At 43.5% G+C, this 24,847-nt stretch overlaps 1 protein-coding gene across 1 annotated transcript; it reads right to left on the reverse strand.

Annotated features, from left to right (window-relative positions):
- Positions 1–1,093: 1,093 nt before the first annotated feature.
- LOC144669925 (synaptotagmin-5) lies at positions 1,094–23,468 on the reverse strand. The gene is made up of 5 exons (XM_078532208.1): positions 23,369–23,468; positions 17,666–18,570; positions 5,400–5,568; positions 3,537–3,703; positions 1,094–1,276 (listed from the first exon to the last, which is right to left on the reverse strand). Exons 1-5 carry the CDS (start codon positions 23,466–23,468, stop codon positions 1,127–1,129), a joined length of 1,491 nt encoding a protein of 496 aa, XP_078388334.1. The 3' UTR covers positions 1,094–1,126.
- Positions 23,469–24,847: the final 1,379 nt, after the last annotated feature.

Genomic DNA, 24,847 nt, shown 5'->3' on the forward strand with positions numbered 1-24,847 from the left:
AAAACTCTGCTGTTTGAATCTGCTGGGCCTATTCATCCATCGGCCCTGTGCTGACTGGCCTATCTTGGCTCTGGCCTATGTTGGCTCTGGCCTATGTTGGCTCTGGCCTATCTTGGCTCTGGCCTACGTTGGCTCTGGCCTACGTTGGCTCTGGCCTACGCTGGCTCTGGCCTACGTTGGCTCTGGCCTACGCTGGCTCTGGCCTACGCTGGCTCTGGCCTACGCTGGCTCTGGCCTACGTTGGCTCTGGCCTACGTTGGCTCTGGCCTACGCTGGCTCTGGCCTACGCTGGCTCTGGCCTACGCTGGCTCTGGCCTACGTTGGCTCTGGCCTACGCTGGCTCTGGCCTACGCTGGCTCTGGCCACATCTCGATTTGAAAATTTCCATCTTTGTTTTCAAACCCCTCCATGACGCCATCCCTCCCTATCTCTCTAACCTCCTTTAGCCTGACAATGCAATGAGACACTTGCGCTCCTCCAATCCTTTCACATTTTTTTGATTGCCCCATCATTGTGGGTCATGCTTTCAGCTGCCTAGGCCCTCAACTCTGAAATTCCCTCTCTAAGCCTTTCTGCCTTGCTTTCCCCCTTTTAAGATGCTCCTAAAAAAAAACTACCTTTTTTTCTCAGCTGCCCTCATACTTCCATATGTGGTTTGGTGTCAAATTTTGGTTGCCAATGTTCCTGTGAAGCACCTTGAAATGTTTTATATCAATGTAACATATTGTTGTGGCAATATTTTTTCCTCCACTGTGGTATATTTATTTCATTCTGTAAAGAATGTCTTTTAAGCAGTTTTCAAATGCTTTTATTCTCCCAGGGTAGGATCAACAGTGGTAAATAGATTTAGACTGCAGACTGAGATTGTCTGGAAACAAAGCTGAAATTGCCTCAACTGATCACATATCCCTTAGCAACAAAATGGCTGCCCTCGGTTACCAAGCCTAGGCCGAGGCCTGGGCCTGGGCCAAGGAAGCGAGAGAGTAACATCTACCTTTACTTGGAACTGTTTACCTTGTTCCTGCAACATCAAGCTCCTAATGGACATAGGGTTTTTAGTACATTTTGTTTTACATTTCACTGAACCGGTTAAGAGGAAGGGGTATACGAATGTGTACGAGGGTATCTAGAAAGTGTCCGGCTGGATGGTGTGCCACCTGGCAGATTCCACATGCCCCCGACTGGACATCTCCTTCCAATGTGCCCGTCCCGTCTCTGAAGCATGTGCACCAATGACCACACGGCCAAGGGCACCACTTCGGGTATAAATACGACCCTAGAAATTAAAAAGAAGGTTGCATTGAGTAAACCTGTGCCAGATCCAGTTTTCTTCCCCTTCAAAAGGGAATTGAGGCATATCAAAGTTGGAACGAATCACACCAAACACTCTCCAATCAGGAAGAGAACCCAATGGTTCTCAATGGCTATGCCTACACACAGGCTTTACTGGAGAGCAAGCATAAGAGTCTCAACAGGTACAGCTCGAAGCCTTCTGTGACCAGCGGGCGCCGCAGGAACTGGGGTGTGTAGTTGATAAGAAAGGCAAAATTATAATTCAAAAAGTTTAATCATAATTTGGATTTTTTTTTAATGATATGTTGTTAAAGTGGAAGAATTTCTGGAAAATGTATGGGGGCAGGAAAGGGTGGTTGGTTGTCCTGTGTCTGAAAGGACAGATGACAACCTGTTCTTAAATAAAAGAGAAAATAGAAACACACTGGATCCTCAACCTGAACAAACATTCCCCCAGGCTCTGGATGTGAACACCAAAACCACTTCTTCATTCTTGGCATGTGGGCATCACTGCCTAAGCCAACATTTATTGCCCATCCCATTGCCCTTGAGGGCATTTAAGAGTCAACACATTGGTGTGGGTCTGGAGTCACACGTAGGCCAGGTAAGGACAGCAGTGAACCAGATGGGTTTTTAACAACATTTGACAATGGTTTCATGGTCATCATTAGACTTTTAATTCCAGGTTTTTATTGAATTCAAATTCTACCATCTGCCATGGTGGGATTTGAACCCAGGTCCCCAGACCATTACCCTGGGTCTCTGGGTCACCAATACCAGTGACTATGCCACAGCCTCCCCTTAAATTAGAATCCAATGTCTGGAAGATCATAAACGATGCACCTTCCTAATTTCCAATATGCATCATATTGCACAAGGTTCCTCCAGGAGGAGCACGAATTTGGAAAAAAATGCCATGCTTGGATATTTACCCCTGCTCCAGACAAAGAACAAGTTTTTTTCAGCCGTTTATATCAGTTGAAGCTGGCAGTAATATTCCATTGAGAATAATCTGATACCCAATGGACTGATGTTTCTGCAGCAAGTTGGTTGAAATTTGTAGAGCTGTAACACCGAGAGGCTTCTTTATTTATTTTATTTACAGAGTTGTTGGATTAGCTGCCTCCTTCTAGCAAGGCTACAATACACCCCCCCAGGCTCCACCACCTTATGGGATTCCCCACGCTCGGTGTCGATTGGCTGTTCTGACCACGTGACCCTTACTGAGTAAGGCTGGCCTGAAAGCAACAATCACCACATAACTATATCAAATCGCAAGGTCATACCTGCCATGAATCAAGCTCTTGACCGCATCAAATTCCTAATTAAAAACCCTCATCCTTAATTCAACAATTATGGTATGATCCCATTGCATTATTTAAACTCATTATCCTGCCATCCAGGACCTTTTCTCGTCAGATAATAATGTTATTCTACCCTCCGAATATTGCTGAAAAGAGAGACAATGTGCCAAAGCTTTTTGTCTTGTGCTCATCAAGAATGCCAAGCAAAATGTCTACTGTTAGATGTGATTCCCTGATTGGCCAGCACTCGATGAACAATCCTGAGTGCGCTAATAGCTACACCAACAACCAGTTTCAGGTAATCAGTTGAGCTCGTAATGTGGGCTCATTTATACCTGCTAGAGGCGACAGACATTCATACACAGGGACACATTCTCTGCAAACAAAAGCAACAGGTTCAAGCCTTGCACCTTTTTTCAATTACCTGTGAGCTTGGGGAACCTATAGTTGCCCAGGGCATAGCCTCGGCCAATCAGAGTCGAGTTGCCAGTCAATCAGCATCCTTTTCTCCTATAGTATAAATTGTTGTGATTGTTTGAAATTTGGCATTCTTGTGTTTGTCCTGAGAAGTGAAAGACAAAAAGCTTCGGCAACATGTCTACCTTTTCAGCAAGATTCCAGTTCTGTACTGCCCAGTCTCAGAATTTTGTTCCTGACCCTTGCCCTAACCACTCTTCATAATATTATAATATTCAGATGGGGAAAGAGAGAGAGATGATTGCATTGTTCCACTAATGTGCACAAGATGGGTCAATTTGGCTGCATGGTTTCACAATATCAAGCTTACCATCTCTCCTTTACAGCTGCTTCTTGAGCAAGTCAAGTGCCCTAGCCTATCCTTCGTCAGTGTTCAACCTTGGCTAAATAAGGCCTAATATTGGGCATTAGGTTGTTGAAAGCGATGAGTTGGACAAACTGTGAGCTTGCCCCTGCCCTTACCTGCATGACTATAAACTCCAGAGAGAGCTGCAGACTCTCAATGTCTCCTGCAGGAACATCAAACAGAAATGGCGCGTTCCACACTGGGTTGTAGCCGCTTGAAGTTTTGGTTTCCTTGGTTGAGAGAACTTTACCATCTTGGTGCAGGTTTATAATGACATAATGATCTATAAAGAAAGATAGGGAGATGAGCAATGGCGACGCCTTAAGGAATCAGTGGGTTAAGCCCTCCCACAATGGGCAGGACTAGTTCATTTGCTGCCTTGTTTGGTACCAAGGCACTCTCATCTGCAATCATGCAGATAATGTCAGGTAGCATGGAGGCTGCAACAATTATCCTCAGCATCTCACATCTCTTGTGGGTCACCAATGCCTGAGAACAAAATGGCTGAATACTTAAGGACAAACACAGCTTGGGCAAAGGCAGGAGTTGAACACCTGAACTGGCTATCCCTTGCTGCTTCTGTAAAGTTCACTGCATGTTTAATTTGCATTTGTAGTCTGTCCAGTTTACACGCCACCAAATTACATAATTCATTGTGCCACTATAAATGTGAATCCGTTCTAATAAGCAATACATCGGTGGATTATTGAAGTGCACTTGTGGAAAATGTTCTTTGGCTCTATGTTAAAATAGAGCAACTTGAACAGAAAACAGAACCATGAGCAAACTGTTTAGCTGATGGAAGTGCGTACGTGTGAATAGACCTGACCACTGCCCAGTTTGCGTGAGTGCTGGTCACTCAGATGAGGTACCAGAGGATGACCATTACTCTTGCGATTGTCCCCGAGTGAGGAGTCAACATCTTCAGGTGGAATGGACGAAAACTCAGCAGAGATTTAAAAGTAAACACTCTGCAATTTGGACTTTTTGCACACAATGGCCTCTTGCTCTTCCCCAGTTTCCTTCACTCCACGATTAGCGGCTGTGCCTTCAGCTATCTCGGGCCTAAACTCTGGAATTCCCTTTTTCAAACCTCTCCTCCTTCTATTGCTCCCTCTTTAAGACATAACTCTTTTGATCAAGCTTTTGATGACCTGTCCTCATATCGCCTTGTATAGCTGGATGTCAGGTTTTGCTTTTGTTGAGGGTCTTGGGATTTTACTACATTACAGGCTCTGTACCGATGTGAACTGATTTTCACGCCAGGGAGAAGGGAGAGTGTGAACTTCAGACCGTTTTATTGAATTTGCTGAGAGGTGTATGAGTTTTTTTGTGACACATACTCCAAAGTCAGGGAAGGGAAAATCCTGCCTAGGCTGAAGTATCTCCGAGAGGCCAGTTTCTCAGCAAGTCTGCCGGAGGTCTCAGTGCTGTCACTGCCTTTCCTGTCTGTCATTACCATGCGAAGTGTAGATAGAGAGAGAGAGAGACACATACACACAACTGGGAAATGCTCTTTCTAGCCAAATACCTAAAGTGGACTTCAACAGGGGGGCTTTTAAGGACCCATTTTGATGCAGAAACTGGTTTGACTGCTTGAACTAACTCGACAAAGGGACTGACTCCCTGCGCTGGATTGGTTAAACTCAAGGCCCACCTGATATTATGAAGAGGCCTCACTTTACACTAGACTGGTGAGCTACAGATGGCTCCTCACCATCCCCAGGGAGCTCTTGGGTCCCAGGCAACTCACTGGCAAAGCAACTTGAATTTTGCAGCATCAAATATTTGCTCCTTGCAGTTTTTTTTTTAAAGCTATATTTCTATATCTGAGCCCAAAACATATTGTATTAGTTTCTACTTCCATGTTTAAGAGGTCAGGGAGATTGGCACACCCCATGCACATGTCTGACATGAGGAATTCTTTATATGGGCTGTAAGAGTCCACCCCACGGTTCATACCCCCTGCAACACCTCACCTGGTGAGCCTGGCATGCGGGTCAGCTTGCCCAGAGCCTCGGCCTTTCGAACCATGACCTTGATTCGGTTAGCCAGGGTCTGATATTGGAGCAGGATGAAGAGCTGGCCCAACAACTTAGGCTGGGCTGTGCTGCTTGTAGGACCCACCACGTCTTGGGAGCTGAGACACTGAAAAAATAATGCAAGACGACTTAGTTATAGGAACACTAAAGCAACTTAAAGCACAGAAGGAGGCCATTCAGCCCCTCACACCTGTGCTGGCTCCTTGGAAGATCCATCGTGCTTTGACCCACATCCCTGCTTTTCATCCAGTAGGTTCCTTATCATCGTAACTTATTTATGGGATCAACTTCTATTTTTTTTGGGTAGAAGTTTCCAAATCCTGACAACTGAGTAAAAATAGTTTGCCTCATTTCCCTTGCAGATCTTTTGCCAATGATTTTAATTCTACGACCTTGAATTATTGACCCGCTTGACAGAGGGAATATTGTTTTTCTACTTTCTCTATCATAGCCTCTCATCATCCTGAAAACTTCAATTAGGTCACTTCTTAACCTTCTCGATTCCAAAGCACACAAGATAATAGGAGGTTGAGGGATCGTATTAGATTATAGAAGGGATGTATAATGTTGCAAAGAATAGTCTGAGGATTGGGAATATTTTCGAAACCAGCAAATGGCCACCAAAAGGCTGATAAAAAGGGAAAAAATAGACTATGAGAGTAAACTGGCTAGTAATATAAAAACTGATTGTAATAGCTTCTACAAGTATATAAAAAGGAAGAGAGTAGCTAAAGTAACCTTTGGTCCCTAGAGGCAGAGATGGGAGAAAATAACTTGGACAGTGAGGATATGGCAGAGATGTTGAACAAATACTTTGTGTCTGTCTTCACTATAGAAGTGACTTACATACCAGAAATAGAGGGTAATTGAGGCACTGATAGGAGTGAGGAAATTAAGGTGCTTAATATCAGCAGAGAAAAAGCATTGGAGAAACTCAGGGGACTAAAATCCAACAAATCCCAGGAACTGTTGACTTACATCCTAGAGTGCAGAGATGATGAATGTGCTGGCTGCGATTTTCCAAAATTCCCCAGATTCTGGGATGGTTCTAGTAGATTGGAAGTTATCAAATGTAACAAGAAATGAGGGAGAGAGAAAACTGGGAACTACAGCTCAGTTAGCCTGACGTTAGTCATCAGGAAAGTGCTGGAATCTAATATTAATGAAATCTTAACAATGCACTTAGAAAAGCAGAGTATGATTAGAACAAGCCAACATGGTTTTACGAAAGGGAAGTCGTGTTTGACAAATTTATTAGAGTTTTTTGAGGATGTAATGAGTAAGATAGATAAAGGGGAACCAGTAGGTGCGTTATACTTGGATTTCCAAAATGCTTTTGATAAGGTGTCACACAAAAGGTTAATACATAAGTTGGGGGTGATATACTAGCATGGATAGAGGATTGGCTAATGAACAGGAAGCAGAATCTATATTAATGACTTAATGAAGAGACAAAGAGTAATGTATCTAAGTTTGCTGATGATACAAAGCTGGGTGGGAAGGTAAGCCATGGGGAAGACACAGAGGCTGCAAAGAGATATAGACAAGTGAAGTGAGTGGGCAACAAGGTGGCAGATGGAGTATAATGTGGGGAAGTGTGAGGTTATTCACTTTGATCATAAGAATAGAAAAGCAGGATATTTTCTAAAAGGGTGATATTTGTAAATATTAATGTTCAGAGAGACTTGTGTGCACTCATGCAAGGAACACAAAAAGTTGCAGATATAGCAAGCAGTTAGGAAAGCAAATGGCATGTTGGCCTTTATTGCAAGGGGATTGGAGAACAGGAATAAAGAAATCTTGCTACAATTGTACAAAACTTTGGTGAAACCACACTTGAAATACTGTGTGCAATTTTGGTCTCCACATTTAAGGAAGGACATGCTTCCATTGGAAGCGCTGCAATGCATGTTCACTGAATTGGACCCTGGGATGAAAGGATTGTCCTATGATGAAAGGCTGAGTAAATTGGGTCTATATTCTGTGGGGTTTAGAAGAATGAGAGGTGATCTCACTGAAACATTCAAGACTAAGAGGGTAGTTACTGAGACATTGTTTTCTCCTGGCTGGGGAATCTAGACACAGCCTCAGGATAAGGGATTGATTATTTAGGACTGAGGTAGGAGAAATTTCTTCGCTCAAAGGGTTGAATCTTTGGAATTCTCTACCCCAGAGAGCTGTGGAAGTGCCATCATTGAATATGTTTAAGGCCGAGATAGATGGACTTTTGGTCTCTCAGGGATTTGAGGGATATGGGGAGCGAAGGCAGGAAAGTGGAGTTGAAGCCCAAGATCAGCCATGCTCATACTGAATGGCGGAGTTGTATAGTCTTCCCCTGTTTCTATAATGTCCTCATGTTCCAACCTTTCCTCATAACTGAAGTCCCTATTCCCTTGTAATATCCTGGTAAACCACCTCTTTATCCTTTCCAAGTCTTTTACATCTGTCTGGAAGTAGTATCCTTTACAGAATCATTGAACTGATAACACATTACAGAAGTACTGTGATGGCAATGTGCTCTCTTTACAGGTTGCACTGCAGCAACTCGACAAGGCTTTTCCGACTGCACATTGCAAACCTGGGCTCTCCACAGCTTGGAAGACAAAGGCAGTGGGCACATGGGGACCTGTTCTGGTTCAGGCAATAAACGCCAATGCCAATCTCACGTGAAATAAGTTGGTTCAGTCTCAGTCAAGAACCCGGAGGGTCTGAACCCAAAGCATGAATAAAACCTTGTCTAATTTAGTATTCATGTTCAATCTCAGAGTGGCCAGGGGGTGACAGGTGTGGAAAATGGAAAACCCTGGTAGTGGTGCAGCACTCGTTGGAGTGGGGTACAGGAAACTTGCACTCTTTTCTGAAGCACGCCGTCACCCACGCCGGGCGTATTTCGGACTCACACTGAGTGCCAGAAAACGAGTGTTGCATTGTCCCTCACTTTGATAAGTCCAATATTAACATAGATAAATGACCATTCAAATGCAATGAGGCAGAATTGGAACATAACCAGAGTTCGAGTCTAGTGCGTCACAAATGAGAATTTTTGTTTCTTGTTATCAACTTACTGCTGTCTGGCATGACTCAGGTCGATTGATAAAAGATAGTGTGCACGCTTTCTAAAGTTAAACAGGCACTGGCTATTAATTCATGTTATGTTCACAATTATGAAATATTTACACAAACTGATGTGCACATGGGCAAGCTACTGACACCTAATAAAGGAAAACAGTGGGCTTAAATTATTGTAAAATGGCTACATCCACGCGAGCAAGGGTCTCAGTGACAAACACACAGAGGAAATTACATCTGCTGAAAAAAATTCGTGCTGAACTCCACTGGCCCAACTTGTGTTCAAATCCCTGCATGGTCTCAACCCTTCACTATCTCTGCAACCTCCTCCAGCCATAGAATCATCCTGGATCTCTGCACCCCTCCAAATCTAGTCTCGTGTACACCCATTGTTTGCATCACTCTATCATTGGCGGCCGTGCCTTCAGCTTCCTGGGCCCTAAGCTCTGGATTCCCTCACAATTAACTTTACATGCAGGGAGTGGAATCAGGTGACTAGCAGACATGCTTTGACTTAACTGGCCAGCATTAGATTAGTGAAGATAAATGTCAGCTGCATAATGTGTGGGTATTAATGCTGAAGCACATTTTAGGCACCCAATTTTAGTGCTCAACAGTCAGATTCAATGCAGAGTAAACATTGCGTGAGTAGACTGATTATTATCTGCCCTATTGTCACACTTGCTACACCCACCATAACAAGATTACCAGATAAATATATGGAATGGCCAGGTTATCTTATGAGGAAAGGCTGGACAGACTAGGCTTGTATCCGCTGGAGTTTAGAAGAGTAAGGAAGGCTGAAGGCAAGACCACCAATGATGGAGTGTTGTAAACAGTGGGTGCACACGAGACTAGATTTGGAGGGGTGCAGAGATCCAGGATGATTCTATGGCTGGAGGAGGTTGCAGAGATAGTGAAGGGGTGAGACCATGCATGGATTTGAAACATATAAGATCCTGAGGGGACTTGACAGAGTGGATGTGGAGAGGATATTTCCTCTTGTGGGAGAATCTAGAACTAGGGGGTCACTGTTTCAAAATAAGGGGTCGTCCATTTAGAATAGAGATGAGGAAAATATTTTTCTCTCAAAGGGTGGTGAGACTTTGGAATTCTCCTCCTGAAAAGTTGGTTGAGGCAGGGTCCTTGAATATCTTTAAGGCTGAGGTAGATAGACTCTTGATAAGCAAGAGGGTGAAAGGTTATCAGGGGTAGGGAGAGGTTAAAATCAGATCAGCCACGATCTTATTGAATGGCGCAGCAGGCTTGAGGGACCGAGTGGCCTACTCTTGCCCCAACTCTTATGTTCATAAGTTCACAGCATTTTGCCAGTTAATTTCACTGAAGTCGGACTTCAAAGAGTGGATTCAAAATGGATTACTCACTGCAGCAATCCATTCAGAATCCACTCTCTGGATTTGTAGGTTTTCAATGTTATTATATTCGCCGTGCCTCAAAACATTGTAACACCTCAATAACGATTGTTGTTATGCAGCAAACAATTCCACAACAGCAACATCCTATGGGATGAATGACCAGTTATTCTGCTTTGTTGGTTCAACGTTAGCCTGGGATCTTTAATATCCACCTGACCAGGCAGGTGAAGTCCTTAGCTCAGCATCAACCTCCATATACCCGGCCATGAGTTTGACCACATCAACTTGGTCCTCAGAGAGCTCAATAATAAGTAGAATGCATGGCTTATCTGTTGCTGTGGGTTTTAATTATATTGGGCACTAGCCCATTGTCCTTCTGTTTGATAGTCCATTCTGGTCTGGGAAACAAAGAAACGACCAAGTAATTGGGTATGGAGAGAATGTTAGTTCCCCTCTCCTGATCATATATTGTCTAAGCACAGGTTTGGAGAATGATCCTATTGTCTGTTCTGTGTGAGCTCACTTGTTACTTTCTAACTCTACATTAACATAGAAATTGTGCGAATTGTAGATGAATGCGTCCATTTGCCTTAACAGAGACATGAACCCATTTAAAATAAATGGATTAACACCTTTTTTAAAATTATAGACAAAGGAATATCATAACAAACTTATCAAGAACAAATTTACCTAAATCACCAATAATCATTTCTGGGTTAAATTCCTGCCTGGTATTATAGTCGGATATCAATGGATTTAATGATCCATCTCTTGGAAGTGCAGAAATTGAATATTGCTGCAAAGAGAGACATGTTGCTGAAGCTTTTTGTTCTGCACTCTTCAGGACAAACACAAGAATGCAAAATTTCAAATGATCACAATTCACACTATAGAAGGAAAGGGTGCTGAGTAGACTGAGTGTTGTGAACATTTGAAATTTGGAATTCTTGCATTTGTCCTGGTGAGTGCAAAAACAAAAAGGATTTAGTGATATTTGTTTCTGCTTCTTTTCTTGTGGGAACTTTTGGTCAGTGGGGAGAGACATTTATTATGTAGAGAAGCATATTAATGGTAAAAGCAAAAAACTGCGGATGCTGGAAATCCAAAACAAAAATAAAAATACCTGGAAAAACTCAGCAAGTCTGACAGCATCTGTGGAGAGGAACACTGCTCCTCCCAGCATATTAATGGTATCTGGCTTTAGGGTGGTATCATATAAAGGAGAACAGTCCTTTCATCCCTGGGATCTTGAATGGGACATTCCATTCTGCTGGGGCAAAACTGTGCATGGGACAATGTTTGTTGTTAAGAAGAATTCTTTGCTGTTCAAGGTGGGGGATCTTATTACCAAGGAATGGAACACTCATCTCCTTAACTTCCTCAGTGTCAATGTTACAAAGGAATGGTCCCTCTATTTAACTTTATCACACTCTAGTCACAGTAACAAAACATCAAAATTACTTCATTGGCTATAAATGCTTTCAAGTCGTAAAAGGCACTATACAAATGCAAGTACTTGGATTTTGAGCAAGACTGAAATCTATGATCAATTTTATGTTTTAATCATAAATACTCCAGCTGTGGCTGCCTTACACATGATCCTGATTTGGAATTATATCGCCGTTCCTTCACTGTCACTGGGTCAAAAACTCCCTCCTGAATGGCACTGTGGGTGTACCTACACCACATGGGCTGCAGAGGTTCAAGAAGGCAGCTCACCACCACCTTCTGAAGGGCAGTTGGGGATGGGCAATAAATGCTGGCCCAGCCGACAAGACTCACAACCCAAGAGTGGCACTTTTAGTCACCTTGAACCCAGACAGAGCTCCTGCTCCAAAGCGCTGGTCCAGCAAACATGGAAAACAAAAGAGGCAAGGAACTTATCTTCAGAACACCTGCCAGCAGCCTCCTGGTGCCACAGCTATCAGCTCCACCTCAGTCCTAATCTCTTACTCACTCCCCCGACCATCCACTCCCTCTCAACCCCTTGACTGGACCCTTACCTCAGGATCTCAGGAGCTGTATCTCAGCTCTGACCCTTCACTCAATCCATTCCCTGCAAAATTCCCCTGAGAAGTTTACCAAATGCCAGTAAACCTAAAGCAGATTTCTAAAATTGGACTTGGGGTTTTCTCACTTAATTACAAACTCGTTTGATTTGGTTGATTTCCAAGGATTAGCTATTTGCTGCTTATCAAAAAATGACTTGCAATGAGTATTGGTAAATAGGGTTTTCTTTCATGGAATGTGAGCATCGCTGGCAAGGCCAGCACTTGTTGTCCATCCCTAATTGCCCTTGAATGGAATGGCTGGCCAGGCCATTTCTATGGGGCAGTTAAGAGTCAACCACATTGCTGTGGGTCTGGAGTCACATGTAGGCCAGACCAGGTAAGGATGGCCGATTTCCTTCCCTAAAGGACATTAGTGAAGCAGATGGGCTTTTATGACAGACGATAATCGTTGTCATGGTCACCATTACTAAGACTAGCTTTCAATTCCAGATGTACTAACTGTATTCAAATTCCACCAGCTGTTGTGATGGGATTTGAACCCATGCCCCTAAATCATTAACAAAAACAGAATTACCTGGAAAAACTCAGCAGGTCTGGCAGCATCGGCGGAGAAGAAAAGAGTTGACGTTTCGAGTTCTCGTGACCCTTCAGCAGAACTTCAGTTCTTCAGTTCTGTTGAAGGGTCGTGAGGACTCGAAACGTCAACTCTTTTCTTCTCCACCGATGCTGCCAGACCTGCTGAGTTTTTCCAGGAATTCTGTTTTTGTTTTGGATTTCCAGCATCCGCAGTAGTTTTTTGTTTTTACCCCTAAATCATTAGCCTGGGCCTCTGGATTACCAGCCCAGCGACATCACCACTATGTCAGCATCTCGAATGTACTATTATTTTGCTTTGTTAAATTTAAAGTCTATGTTAAAAATAGGATTCCAAACTTATTGATATTAATTCACAAGTTGTTTATAACTCCTAGCTCTTAATATTGGACATGTCATCTGTGGCTCTACAGCTCCTGACTCTGAGTCAAAAGGTTGTGGCTTGAAGCCCCACTTCAGGGATTCGAACACAAAAATCCAGACTGACACTCAAATGGGGGAAAGAGAGATTGAAGGAGATGCTGTCTTATGGATGAGGTGTTAAATAAAGGCTCTATTTGCTCTCTCAAGTGGATGTAAAAGACGGCACTATTTCAGCAAAGGGCAGGGGAGTTCCCCCTGGTGTCCTGGCCAACACATATCCCTCGATCAACATCACTAAAAAACATTATCTAGTCATTGTCACAAAGCTGTCTGCTGGGGCTTTCTGTGCGCAAATTGGCTTCCATGTTTCCTACATTACAACAGTGAGATGCACTTCCAAAGTACTTTGGGATGTCCTGATGTTGTGAAGGGCACCTCATACATGCAAGGCTTTAATTATAATGTACACATTATTTTATTAGCAGAATTGAGTCTATCGGAAATGAAATAATTGTAAAATGGACTTAAGATTGGATGGTTAATTTAGGGTTCATCACCGAAACTCAGGTCTGAATCCACTACAATGTAATGAACAAAAAGCTTTGTCTCTCCTTCTTATTCTCTCACCACGATTCTCTCCCTCCTATCATTCATCCTCACCCAATCCTGTTGTTTGAAAGTAGAATTCCTTTTTATATTCACTCTTGGGTTATGAGCATTGTCGGCTGGGTCAGCATTTATTGCCCATCGCTAATTACCCTTGAGAAGGTGGTGGTGAGCTGCCTTCTTGAACCGCTGCAGCCCATGTGGTGTAGGTACACCCACAGTGCTGTTAGGGAGGGATTTTTGGGTTCTTGATCCAGTGACAGTGAAGAAACGGCGATATAATTCCAAATCAGGATCATGTGTAAGGCAGCCACAGCTGGAGTATTTATGATTAAAACATAAAATTGATCATAGATTTCAGTCTTGCTCAAAACACAAGTACTTGCATTTGTATAGTGCCTTTTACGACTTGAAAGCATTTATAGCCAATGAAGTAATTTTGACGTTTTGTTACTGTGACTAGAGTGTGATAAAGTTAAATAGAGGGACCGTTCCTTTGTAACATTGACACTGAGGAAGTTAAGGAGATGAGCGTTCCATTCCTTGGGACTAAGATCCCTCAACTTGAACAGCAAAGAATTCTTCTTAACAACAAACATTATCTGATGCACAATTTTGCCCCAGCAGAATGGAATGTCCCATTCAAGATCCCAGGGATGAAAGGACTGTTCTCCTTTATATGATACCACCCTAAAGCTGGATACCATTAATATGCTTCTCTACATAATAAATATCTCTCCCCACTGACCAAAAGTTCCCACAAGAAAAGAAGCAGAAACAAATATCACTAAATCCTTTTTGTTTTTGCACTCATTAGGACAAATGCAAGAATTCCAAATTTCAAATGTTCACAACACTCAGTCTACTCAGCACCCTTTCCTCCTATAGTGTGAATTGTTGTGATCATTTGAAATTTTGCATTCTTGTGTTTGTCCTGAAGAGTGCAGAACAAAAAGCTTTCGCAACATGTCTCTCTTTGCAGCAATATTCAATTTCTGCACTTCCAAGAGATGAATCATTAAATCCATTGATATCCGACTATAATACCGGGCAGGAATTTAACCCAGAAATGATTATTGGTGATTTAGGTAAATTTGTTCTTGTTTTGTTTGTTATGATATTCCTTTGTCTATAATTTTAAAAAAGGTGTTAATCCATTTATTTTAAATGGGTTCATGTCTCTGTTAAGGCAAATGGACGCATTCATCCACAATTCGCACAATTTCTATGTTAATGTACAGTTAGAAAATAACAAGTGAGCTCACACAGAACAGTAAATAGTACCATCCTCTAAACCTGTGCTTAGACAATATATGATCGGGAGAGGGGAACTAACATTCTCTCCATACCCAATTACATGGTCGTTCCTTTGTTTCCCAGACCAGAATGGACTATCAAACAGGAGGACAATGGGCTAGTGCCCAATATAATTAAAACCCACAGCAACAGATAAGCCATGCATTCTACTTATTATTGAGCTCTCTGAGGACCAAGTTGATGTGGTCAAACTCATGGCCGGGTATATGGAGGTTGATGCTGAACTAAGGACTTCACCTGCCTGGTCAGGTGGATATTAAAGATCCCAGGCTAACGTTGAACCAACAAAGCAGAATAACTGGTCATTCATCCCATAGGATGTTGCTGTTGTGGAATTGTTTGCTGCATAACAACAATCGTTATTGAGGTGTTACAATGTTTTGAGGCACGACGAATATAATAACATTGAAAACCTACAAATCCAAAGAGTGGATTCTGAATGGATTGCTGCAGTGAGTAATCCATTTTGAATCCACTCTTTGAGGTCCGACTTCAGTGAAATTAACTGGCAAAATGCTGTGAACTTATGAACATAAGAGATGGGGCAAGAGTAGGCCACTCGGTCCCTCAAGCCTGCTGCGCCATTCAATAAGATCGTGGCTGATCTGATTTTAACCTCATATTCCTCCTTACCCCTGATAACCTTTCACCCTCTTGCTTATCAAGAATCTATCTACCTCAGCCTTAAAGATATTCAAGGGCTCTGCCTCAACCAGCTTTTCAGGAGGAATTCCAAAGTCTCACCACCCTCTGAGAGAAAAATATTTTCCTCATCTCTGTCCTAAACGGGCGACTCCTTATTTTGAAACAGTGACCCCCTAGTTCTAGATTCTCCCACAAGAGGAAATATCCTCTCCACATCCACCCTGTAAAGTCCCCTCAGGATCTTATATGTTTCAATCAAGTCACCTCTTACTCTTGCAAACTCCAGCGGATACAAGCCTAGTCTGTCCAGCCTTTCCTCATAAGATTACCCGGCCATTCCAGATATTAATCTAGTGATCTTGTTATGGTGGGTGTAGCTAGTGTGACAATAGGGCAGATAATAGTCAGTCCACACACGCAATGTTTACCCTGCATCGAATCTGACTGTTGAGCACTAAAACTGGGTGCCTAAAATGTGCTTCAGCATTAATACCCACACATTATGCAGCTGACATTTATCTTCACTAATCTAATGCCGGCCAGTTAAGTCAAAGCATGTCTGCTAGTAGCCTGATTCGGTTCCCAGCATGTAAAGTTAATTGTCACTATGATCCCACTGAGGAGAATCAAACTAAAAGAATATGTCAGCACTTGTTGGTTTGAATGGTCATGCTGTGTTGGCAGAGTGATAAATTTTGAATCTTGCTGAAAAGAGAGACATGTTGCAGAAACTTTTCCTCTTGCACTCATCAGGACAAATGCAAGAATGCCAAATTTCAAATGATCACAACAAGTTATGCCACAGGAGAAAAGGGTGCTGATTGGTTGGCAAGTCGACTCTGATTGGTTGGCAAGTCGACACTGATTGGTTGGCAAGTCGACACTGATTGGTTGCCAAGTTAACTTTCATTGGATGAGGCGTTGCCTTGGAGGACACAATGGGGAAATTATAGGCTCCCCAAGCTCCTAGCAATTCAAAAAAAGACGCAACGCTTGAACATATTTTATTTTTTTGCGGGCGGAGAACAGGTCCTTGCTTAATATGCCAAAAAGACCAACTGCCCAGCATACAATTGGGCAATGTTGTCTATGAATTTCAGCGCTGGTACAATGCCAGGTATGTAGGCTGTACGAACCAATGATTGGTTGATTGAACCAAACAACATGTTCTTTTGACTGTATGTAACAGGCAGTGTACAGACCATATTTAACCAGCCCACACTTGCAAAAGCCAAAACAAAACACCCACTGTTGGATGTGATTCAGTGATTGTACAGCACTCACTGAACAATCCTGAGTGCTAATAGCTACACTCACAACCAATTTCAGATAATCAGCAGAGCTTGCAATGTGTCTCATTTACGCTTGCTAGAAGCAACACACATTCATATGCAGGGACCTGTTCCCTACAAACAAAAGGAATATGTTCAAGCCAAGCTCTTATTTTGAATGGCTAGGAGCCTGGGGAGTCTATATTTCCCTGCTGATTTCTCCATGGCAGCACCTCAGCCAATTAGAATCAACTTACTAACCAATCGGCACCCTTTTCTCCTGTAGTATATACTGTTGTAATTGTTTGAAATTTGGCATTCTTGAATTTGTCCTGATGAGTGCAAGACAAAAAGATTTGGCAACACGTCTCTCTTTTCAGCAATATTCAACTTCTGTCATACCAAGCGACTATTGCTAAGTTAAAAACAAAAAGCTAAAAGCTACTGCGGATGCTGGAAATCCAAAACAAAAACAGAATTACCTGGAAAAACTCAGCAGGTCTGGCAGCATCGGTGGAGAAGAAATCAGTATTGCTAAGTGTTGTCCAGGACTTGGGGAGAACTCCCCTGCAAAATAGTGTGGTGGGACCTTTTGCATCCACCCAAGAGGGCAGATGGGAGCCGTGTTCTAATATTTCACACTGAAAACAGCACTTCCAACAGTGCAACATTCCTTTGGGACAACGGGGCAAATTTCAGCCTGGAATTTCAGCTCAGGTTTCTGGAGTTGGATGTGAACTAACAACCTTCTGAGTGGAGATGCCAGAGCATTACCCGTCTTGAGTCCTGGTTTTTGGGGTTGTGGGTTAGCTAGCAAGGGGACAGGCTTTGAGTGTACATCCAGTCAGTCTGGCTGTGAACACAGATGGAATAACTGGCCACGCCATCCTTGCTCTCTCACCCAAGCATTTAACTTTCAGCCCGCACAATCAGCTTCTGGTGGCTCTTACCTTTTTGAGCTTTGTCTTAGTAGTGGTGAGTTCCCTTGTGTAGGTCAAGGGAACGTCTAGCTTCCAGTCTCCCTGCTCACAGGCAAAGAGGACCTCACCAACAAAAGTGTCTTTAAAATTGTGGAACTCCTTGACGTAGGTGGCAAAGCGAAGTGTGAAGCACCTTATCTCCTCTAAGGTGTATCCCGAGAATTGGAAGCTCTCTCTGAACTCCGGGTTCAGGCTCTTCCTGCGGACGGTGGTCTGCTGTGGCTCGGTGAACTTGGGGAGCAGGTAGACCCTCACGTATGAGTCGCAGCTGGCGCCAAATTTCTTGGGCAGGTTGGAGACGCTCAGGACGGCTACCGTTAAGGTGACCTCATAGGCCGAGTAGAACAGCATGAAGTGCAGCACTGGTCTCTGCTTTGACTTGGCACCCATGAGGTCGTCAGCCATGGTCTGGGACAGGGCCAGCCCAGGGCCTAAGGATTTGGAGGCCGGACTTTGATAGGCATCTTGTTCGGTGTAGACTGAGCAGTTGCCCGAGACGGTACAGCGCCGCTCCAGGATTCTCCTGGTTTTGCTGGCCAGGCTGGCTTTCTGGACAGTGGGAATGAACGGCAGGGATGCTCTGCCGTGGGGACCAAGCTTGTAGTGGGAGTCAGGTTCGAAGTCTGGCAGAGTGCGCACGTCACAGGCTGGGTAGTCCAAGACCAAGCCGTGCACCTCCTCGTACTGCTGCTTGATGGGCGTGCTGGTGTTCCCTGGCAGGGACGAACTGGGGTCCATAATGATGCGCTCTGATGCCTGGTCTTTGATGCTGGCATAACTCCGCTGTTTTACTTTCCGCCAACAGATGGCGCAGCCAACAATCAGGCAGAAGCAGAGAAAGGCAAGGCCAGCTCCAAGGAGGACCTGCAGATGCACTGAACCAAAACATAGATGTTAATGCACCACATCCATCACAATAAGCCTTCTCTCCCTCTACCACAATATACATTCACTCCCTACACCATCTTCAACATCCACCCCACCCACCACCTTTAACATTCACTCCCTCCACCACTGATGCTCAGTAGCAGCAGTGTGTGTACCAGCTACAAGATGCACTGCAGAAACTCACCAAGGCTCCTTCAACAGCACCTTCCAAACACGCAAACCCTACCACCTAGAAGGACAAGGGCAGCAGATAGATGGGAACACCACCACCTGGAAGTTCTCTCCATGCCACTCACCATCCTGACTTGGAAATATATCGCCGTTCCTTCACTGTCGCTGGGTCAAAATCCTGGAATTCCCTCCCTAATAGCACTGTGGGTGTACCTACACCACATGGACCACAGCAGTTCAAGAAGGCAGCTCACCACCACCTTCTCAAGGGCAACTAGGGATGGGCAATAAATGCCGGCCCAGCCAGCGAAGTCCACATTCCATGAACGAATATTAAACAAAATATAGCACCTTTCAGGACCCCTCATCTTAGCCATTTGGGAATGTCAACTGATATTTGTAGGTTGTTAAAAATGACTCCGTTTCAGATATTTAAAAGCAATCTTTCTTCAAAGGAGAATCAGTTCACAAATACTGAAAAAAAGCTACTCACTACTTTTAGCTCACAATTATATTAGCACCTTTAATGTAAAACATCCCAAGGGGCTTCACAGCAGCATTACCAAACAAAATTTGACACCGAGCCATTATTAGGACCTGGGACCAAAAGCTTGGTCAAAGGAGTAGATTTTAAGGAATATCTTAAAGGAGGAGCGGGAGTTAGAGAAAGATGGAGAAGTTTAGGGAGGGAATTCCAGAGCCTAGGGCCCAGGCAGATGCACGCACAGTCACCTTTGGTGCATTAATGAAAATCAGGACAGTGCAGAAGGTCAGTTTGGAGCAGTGCAGATTCCTTGGAGAGCTGTAGGCCTGAAGGGGATTAGGGATATCGGCACTTGTCTAATTCCGGCCTCTCGAGCACCCCCGATTTTAATCACTCCATCAATGGTATCTTCAGCTGCCTGGGCCCTCAGATCTGGAATTCCCTCCCTAAACCCCTAACTTTCTTTCATTCTTTTAGACACTCCTTAAAGCCTATGCCTCCTTGACCAAGCTTTTCGCCATCTGTAGTCATATTGCCTTAAGTGACTCGGTGTCTAATTTTGCTTCAGAATGCTCCTGGGGAAGTGCCAGGCAGCAATTAATACATTGAAGATGCTATATAAATGCAAGTTGTTGTAGCTTGCTACTCAGTTCTAAATATTCATGCATTAACAATGAAAATGAATTATCAAAGCTGTTGCTTTCACTCATGACCATTTACCATCCCTTTTTTTATTAAGCAGACTGATTGATCTGAATGTTATCATGCAAGGCCCTATCAGGGTTTTAATGAAGCCTGATTTCCATTGACGCCGTTTGAGTTGAATGAGTGATCTATCTTGGGTGCAACATCTTGAGACAAATCCAGAAAATTCTACAAGTAGCACTATTCTCTAACTGGCCACTGTAATTCTGCACAAGAAGTCCCAACGCTGTGAAATTGTCGATTGCTTAGTCGTTATGTCTTGCAGTATTCAGTCTGTAACCAGAGAAACTTGAAAATGCTTTCACTTGACGGTGCAACCCCGGAGCCTAAGCCTACAATACCGGCTGAGAAAAGCCTGGGACCAGGATTTCCCGACCCCTCCGGCCCTGCTGGGGTCTTTTAGCTGGCTCGCTGCGGAAGAACCTGCCGCACCAGCACCAGGAAATCCCCGCCTCTACGTTTGCGCTTTAAGGGCTAAGAGCACTTAATCGTCTTAATCCCGTTGAATATCAGAATCTAATTACTTTGAAACAAAACTGTGGGCTTCATTAGGATTAGAAGATGCCTTTTTAAAATCTTCACTTGAACATGCAATTGAAGAATCTGTGCTTTCTCTTAAAATGGGGAAACGGTGGCGTAATCACTGGACTGGTAAATCCAGAAACCCAAGTTAATTCTCCTTGGACATGGGTTCAAATCCCAACCTGGCAACTGGTGGAATTTAAATTCAATTAACTCAATCCAGTGAAGCCCAACGCAAACTGGAGGAACAGCACCTCATCTTCCAACTAGGCACTTTACAGCCTTCCGGACTGAATATTGAGTTCAACAACTTTAGATCATGAACTCTCTCCTCCATCCCCACCCCCTTTCTGATTTTCCCCCTTCTTTTCCAATAACTTATAATTTTCAAAAAATATATTTTTCTTTTCCCACCTATCTTTAAATTTATTTCGATCTATTGTTTTATCTCCCCCTTTTAGCCCATTTCGATCCCTTCCCCCCACCCCCACTAGGGCCACCAGCCACTTGCTTGTCCTGTTTGCTACCCTTAATGTCCCCATTAGCCCATTCCTTAGCTAATATCACCGCCGTCAACACCCCTTTGTCCTTTTGTCTATGACATCTTTGGCAATCTCTTCTTTGCCTCCACCTATCACTGGCCCTGTATCCAGCTCTACCTGTCCCACCCCCCCTCAACCAGCTTATATTTCACCTCATTTCTATATTTCCTTAGTTCTGATGAAGAGTCATACGGACTCGAAACGTCAACTGTGTTCCCCTCCGCAGATGCTGTCAGACCTGCTGAGTTTTTCCAGCTATTTTTGTTTTTGTTTTAGATTTCCAGCATCTGCAGTATTTTGCTTTTAACTAAATCTGGAATGGAAAGCTAGTCTCATTAACGGTGACCATGGAACTATCATTAATTGTCATAAAAACTCATCTGGCTCACTAATGTCCTTTAGGGAAGGAAAGCCGCTGTCCTTACCTGGTCTGGCCTACATGTGACACCAGGCTCACACAGCAATGTGGCTGACTCTTAATTGCCCTCTGTAATGGCCTAGTAAGCCACTCAGTTCAAGGGCAATTAGGGATGGGCAACAAATGCTAGCCTTGCCAGTGACGCCCACATCCCATGAAAGAATTAAAAAAAGCAGATTATGTTTCTGTAGACTCTAGCTCAATGTAACCAGATCCCTGACTGGTAAGGTCGGAGCATCTCAAACAAAAGGATTTCTAAAATTTCTATTGTTACTGATGAGGCCAACTTATGTAAGTTTTTTTTTACATCTCAATAATCAGTTCAAGGTTCCTCAAAACTGAAAGTACTTTGAATGCTGTCTCAATGCTTTTATAGACGTTTGAAGCAGGATCAAGTTACAGACATTAAAAGGTGAGTTTGATGTGCCTCTATTGGAGGATCACCTGATAGTATTGTGCGTATTTGCATGGAAGCTGGTGGAACTACATAATGAGCTATTAATTTATAGAATATCCTCTCAACCAGTGACGTTATTGGCTGCCTCAGTTAAGCATGTACAGAGTTAATGTAGGACTGAGTACAGTACTGCCCACACAGTGATGTAAGAAGGCACATGACCTAGACCTAGGGTCAGTGTGGTGTGGAGCAGAGATATCAAAATACCTAGACATGGAGATAGCTCCTTGCCTGTACTCTTTACTGTATATGTGTATATTGTTACAAGTAGTGAATAGAGATTTGCCATTAACCTGCTGAAGACTACGAAGACTTCTTTAAGAGACACAGTTGTGTAACCAACACCCTCCCAACATATTCAAAAGGGAAATGGATGGATTGCTACTTCAATGGGGTGTTATGGAGTGAGTGCAAGGCAGTGAGCAAGAAGAAAAAGTTTTTAGATGGTCCTGAGCATGACTACATTCAAGAAATACTTAATTGGCTGTAAAGTGCTTTGGGAAATCCTGAGGTTATGAAAGGTGCCATATAATTGCAAGTACTATCTTTGAACAGGGCTGAAACGACAGGCTGGCTAGGTAGACATGCCTGGGTCCCATATGTTCACATATATTGTATAGTTTTATTTCTTACTTTACGATATGTTTTGCTTTGCGTCCAAAGTTTAGAATTATAAAACTATAGAATTTTATAGGTCTGTGGAGGCCATTCAGCCCACCGTACTTCCCCAGTAGTCTTGTACCTTTTTCCATTTTCAATTTTTCCATCTTGATAATGCCTCTGTAAGACTTTTGTTTCTCAGTTGAGGGTGTTAATTTAAACACCACAACACTCAAGAAGCTTGACACAGTCCAGGACAAAGCAGCCCGCTTGATAGGCATCACATCCACAAACATTCACTCCCTCCACCACCCACACACAGTAGCAGCAGTGTGTGTACCATCTACAAGATGCACTGCATAAACTCACCAAGGCTCCTTCGACAGCACCTTCCAAACCCATGACCACTACCATCTAAGAGGGCAAGGGCAGCAGATAGATGGGAACACCACCACCTGGAAGTTCCCCTCCAAGCCACTCACCATCCTGACTTGGAAATATATCACCGTTCCTTCACTGTCGCTGGGTCAAAATACTGGAACTCCCTCCCTAACAGCACTGTGGGTGTACCTACACCACATGGACTGCAGCGGCTCAAGAAGGCGGCCCACCATCATCTTCTCAAAGGCATCTAGGGATGGGCAATAAATGCTGGAGAAGCCCACACCCCTTGAATGAATAAAATTAATACAACTTGTTGCTGTTGTGTTACAAATATTTACCCACTTCTCTAATAAAAGCTATTATGGATTCTTCTCCCATCACTGTTTCCATGGGTGCTATGAAAAGTAACGGCGATTTGGCCATTTCTGAAACCCTCCCTTGATTGCGGGAGGGTTTGCGATATAGCTTACACTGCTCATGTCCTGCTTGTAGCTACTCCTACCTGGAGATCCGATGTCATGGTGTGTCACACTCGCCTGTATTGTGCCATCCTCGTACATCCACTGTACCTCGTTTGCAACCCCTCTTGTGACGCCAGTCATTCAACTACACCTCGGTCGACCCCTCTTTCTGCTGCCCTCCACTTTGCCCTCTAGATGGGAACTCTGTAGCTCTTCAGTTTTGATCAAATGGCTGAAATACTAACATCTGCCTTTCTGGATGTCACTTCTCTAGGAGTTATTTTTTGCTTTCTCAATTTCAAGCGCCCCTTCATTTTGCCTTATGGTCGGCATGTGGAATTTTATAAACAAACATCTTTGTGTCCACATTTCAAAGGAATCAGTTTCCTCCGACAGATCTTTACTTACTGTTCACCCAGAAGAAGGAATTGAGATAGCCAGAAGTAATTTTGTGACGATGAAGGGCGTGTTTACAGCAACAAAACTCCTGTTTTGTAACAAGGAAAAAAACTCACAAGATGCTACATTTTCACTTACATGCCACTTTCCTGTCTGCTGCAGAAATTTGCACCTAAAGATAGTTTACTGCAATTTGACAGCAATGGTATATCTTAGACGGATTAACTGGGCTAGGAAGTCTGTAATTTAGATATATTAAAGATCCAACATACACACAATCCAATTTCGATCTCCACAATTTAAACAGAGACATCATCAAATGCGTATTCCCGACAGTCTACAGCTCCTCAACTTTTCAAGAAAGTTCTAAATAATGGAGGTTTGAACTTTGAAAGCAGGAAAACAGACACATGAACAGATCAATCTTCGCTCATTAAAGCAGCTTTCACCTTATGCTGGCATTTCCAGTTCACCTGTTAAATATCACATATGTAACAATGGGTCCTTCCTCACACCTAGATCCATTAACTGGAGCAAAAGCTCATTAAGCCCAACAAAGATTTTCCCTTTCTGATGGGTCAGGCCCCTCGAACCAACTTTTCACCATACCCCTCAATCTGCTTTATCCCCCGAAACATGTCGAAGTGAACTTCAACCGTATGAGGATGTCTGCAAGGCCTACACTGCTAGTGTGCAGCCTTCCTCGTAAGGGGATGGGGTTGCAGAATCAACACAACAGTGCTGGGGCCCTACCTTCAACCTGTTTGTCATCTTCTAACCTGAGTAAATTCCAACTCTGTTGAACCAACTTCCACTCACCCACTACGTCCTCTCTGGACCTCAATGTAAAATTCCCATCTCATCCATTCAATTCCCTCGTGATCTCACCCCTCCCTATTTCTGTAACCTCCTCCAGATCTACAAACCCCACCCCACTTCAAGATTTCTTTGGCTCTAGCATTTATCCTACTGTTGGTGGCCATGTCTTTAGCTGCCTAGGCCCCACACTAATGGATTTTCCCCTAAACATCTCCACAGCCTTTAAGGTTGTCCTTAAATCACCCTCTTTCCCTATAACTTTTGACCAAGCCTTATCTCCTTCTTTGTACTTGGCACACATT

The sequence above is a fragment of the Cetorhinus maximus genome, chromosome 30 (genome assembly GCF_964194155.1).
Source record: "Cetorhinus maximus chromosome 30, sCetMax3.hap1.1, whole genome shotgun sequence".
NCBI classification, from domain to species: domain Eukaryota; kingdom Metazoa; phylum Chordata; class Chondrichthyes; order Lamniformes; family Cetorhinidae; genus Cetorhinus; species Cetorhinus maximus.

Coding starts and splice junctions, on each gene's coding strand:
- LOC144669925 (XM_078532208.1), bottom strand. CDS start 23,468: ATGACTGGCGTCACAAGAGGGGTTGCAAACGAGGTACAGTGGATGTAC. Junction 5,569..17,665: donor CTAAGACAAAGCTCAAAAAG/GTAAGAGCCACC, acceptor TTATTTTTTCAG/TGTCTCAGCTCCCAAGACGT. Junction 3,704..5,399: donor CCGCATGCCAGGCTCACCAG/GTGAGGTGTTGC, acceptor CTTTCTTTATAG/ATCATTATGTCATTATAAAC.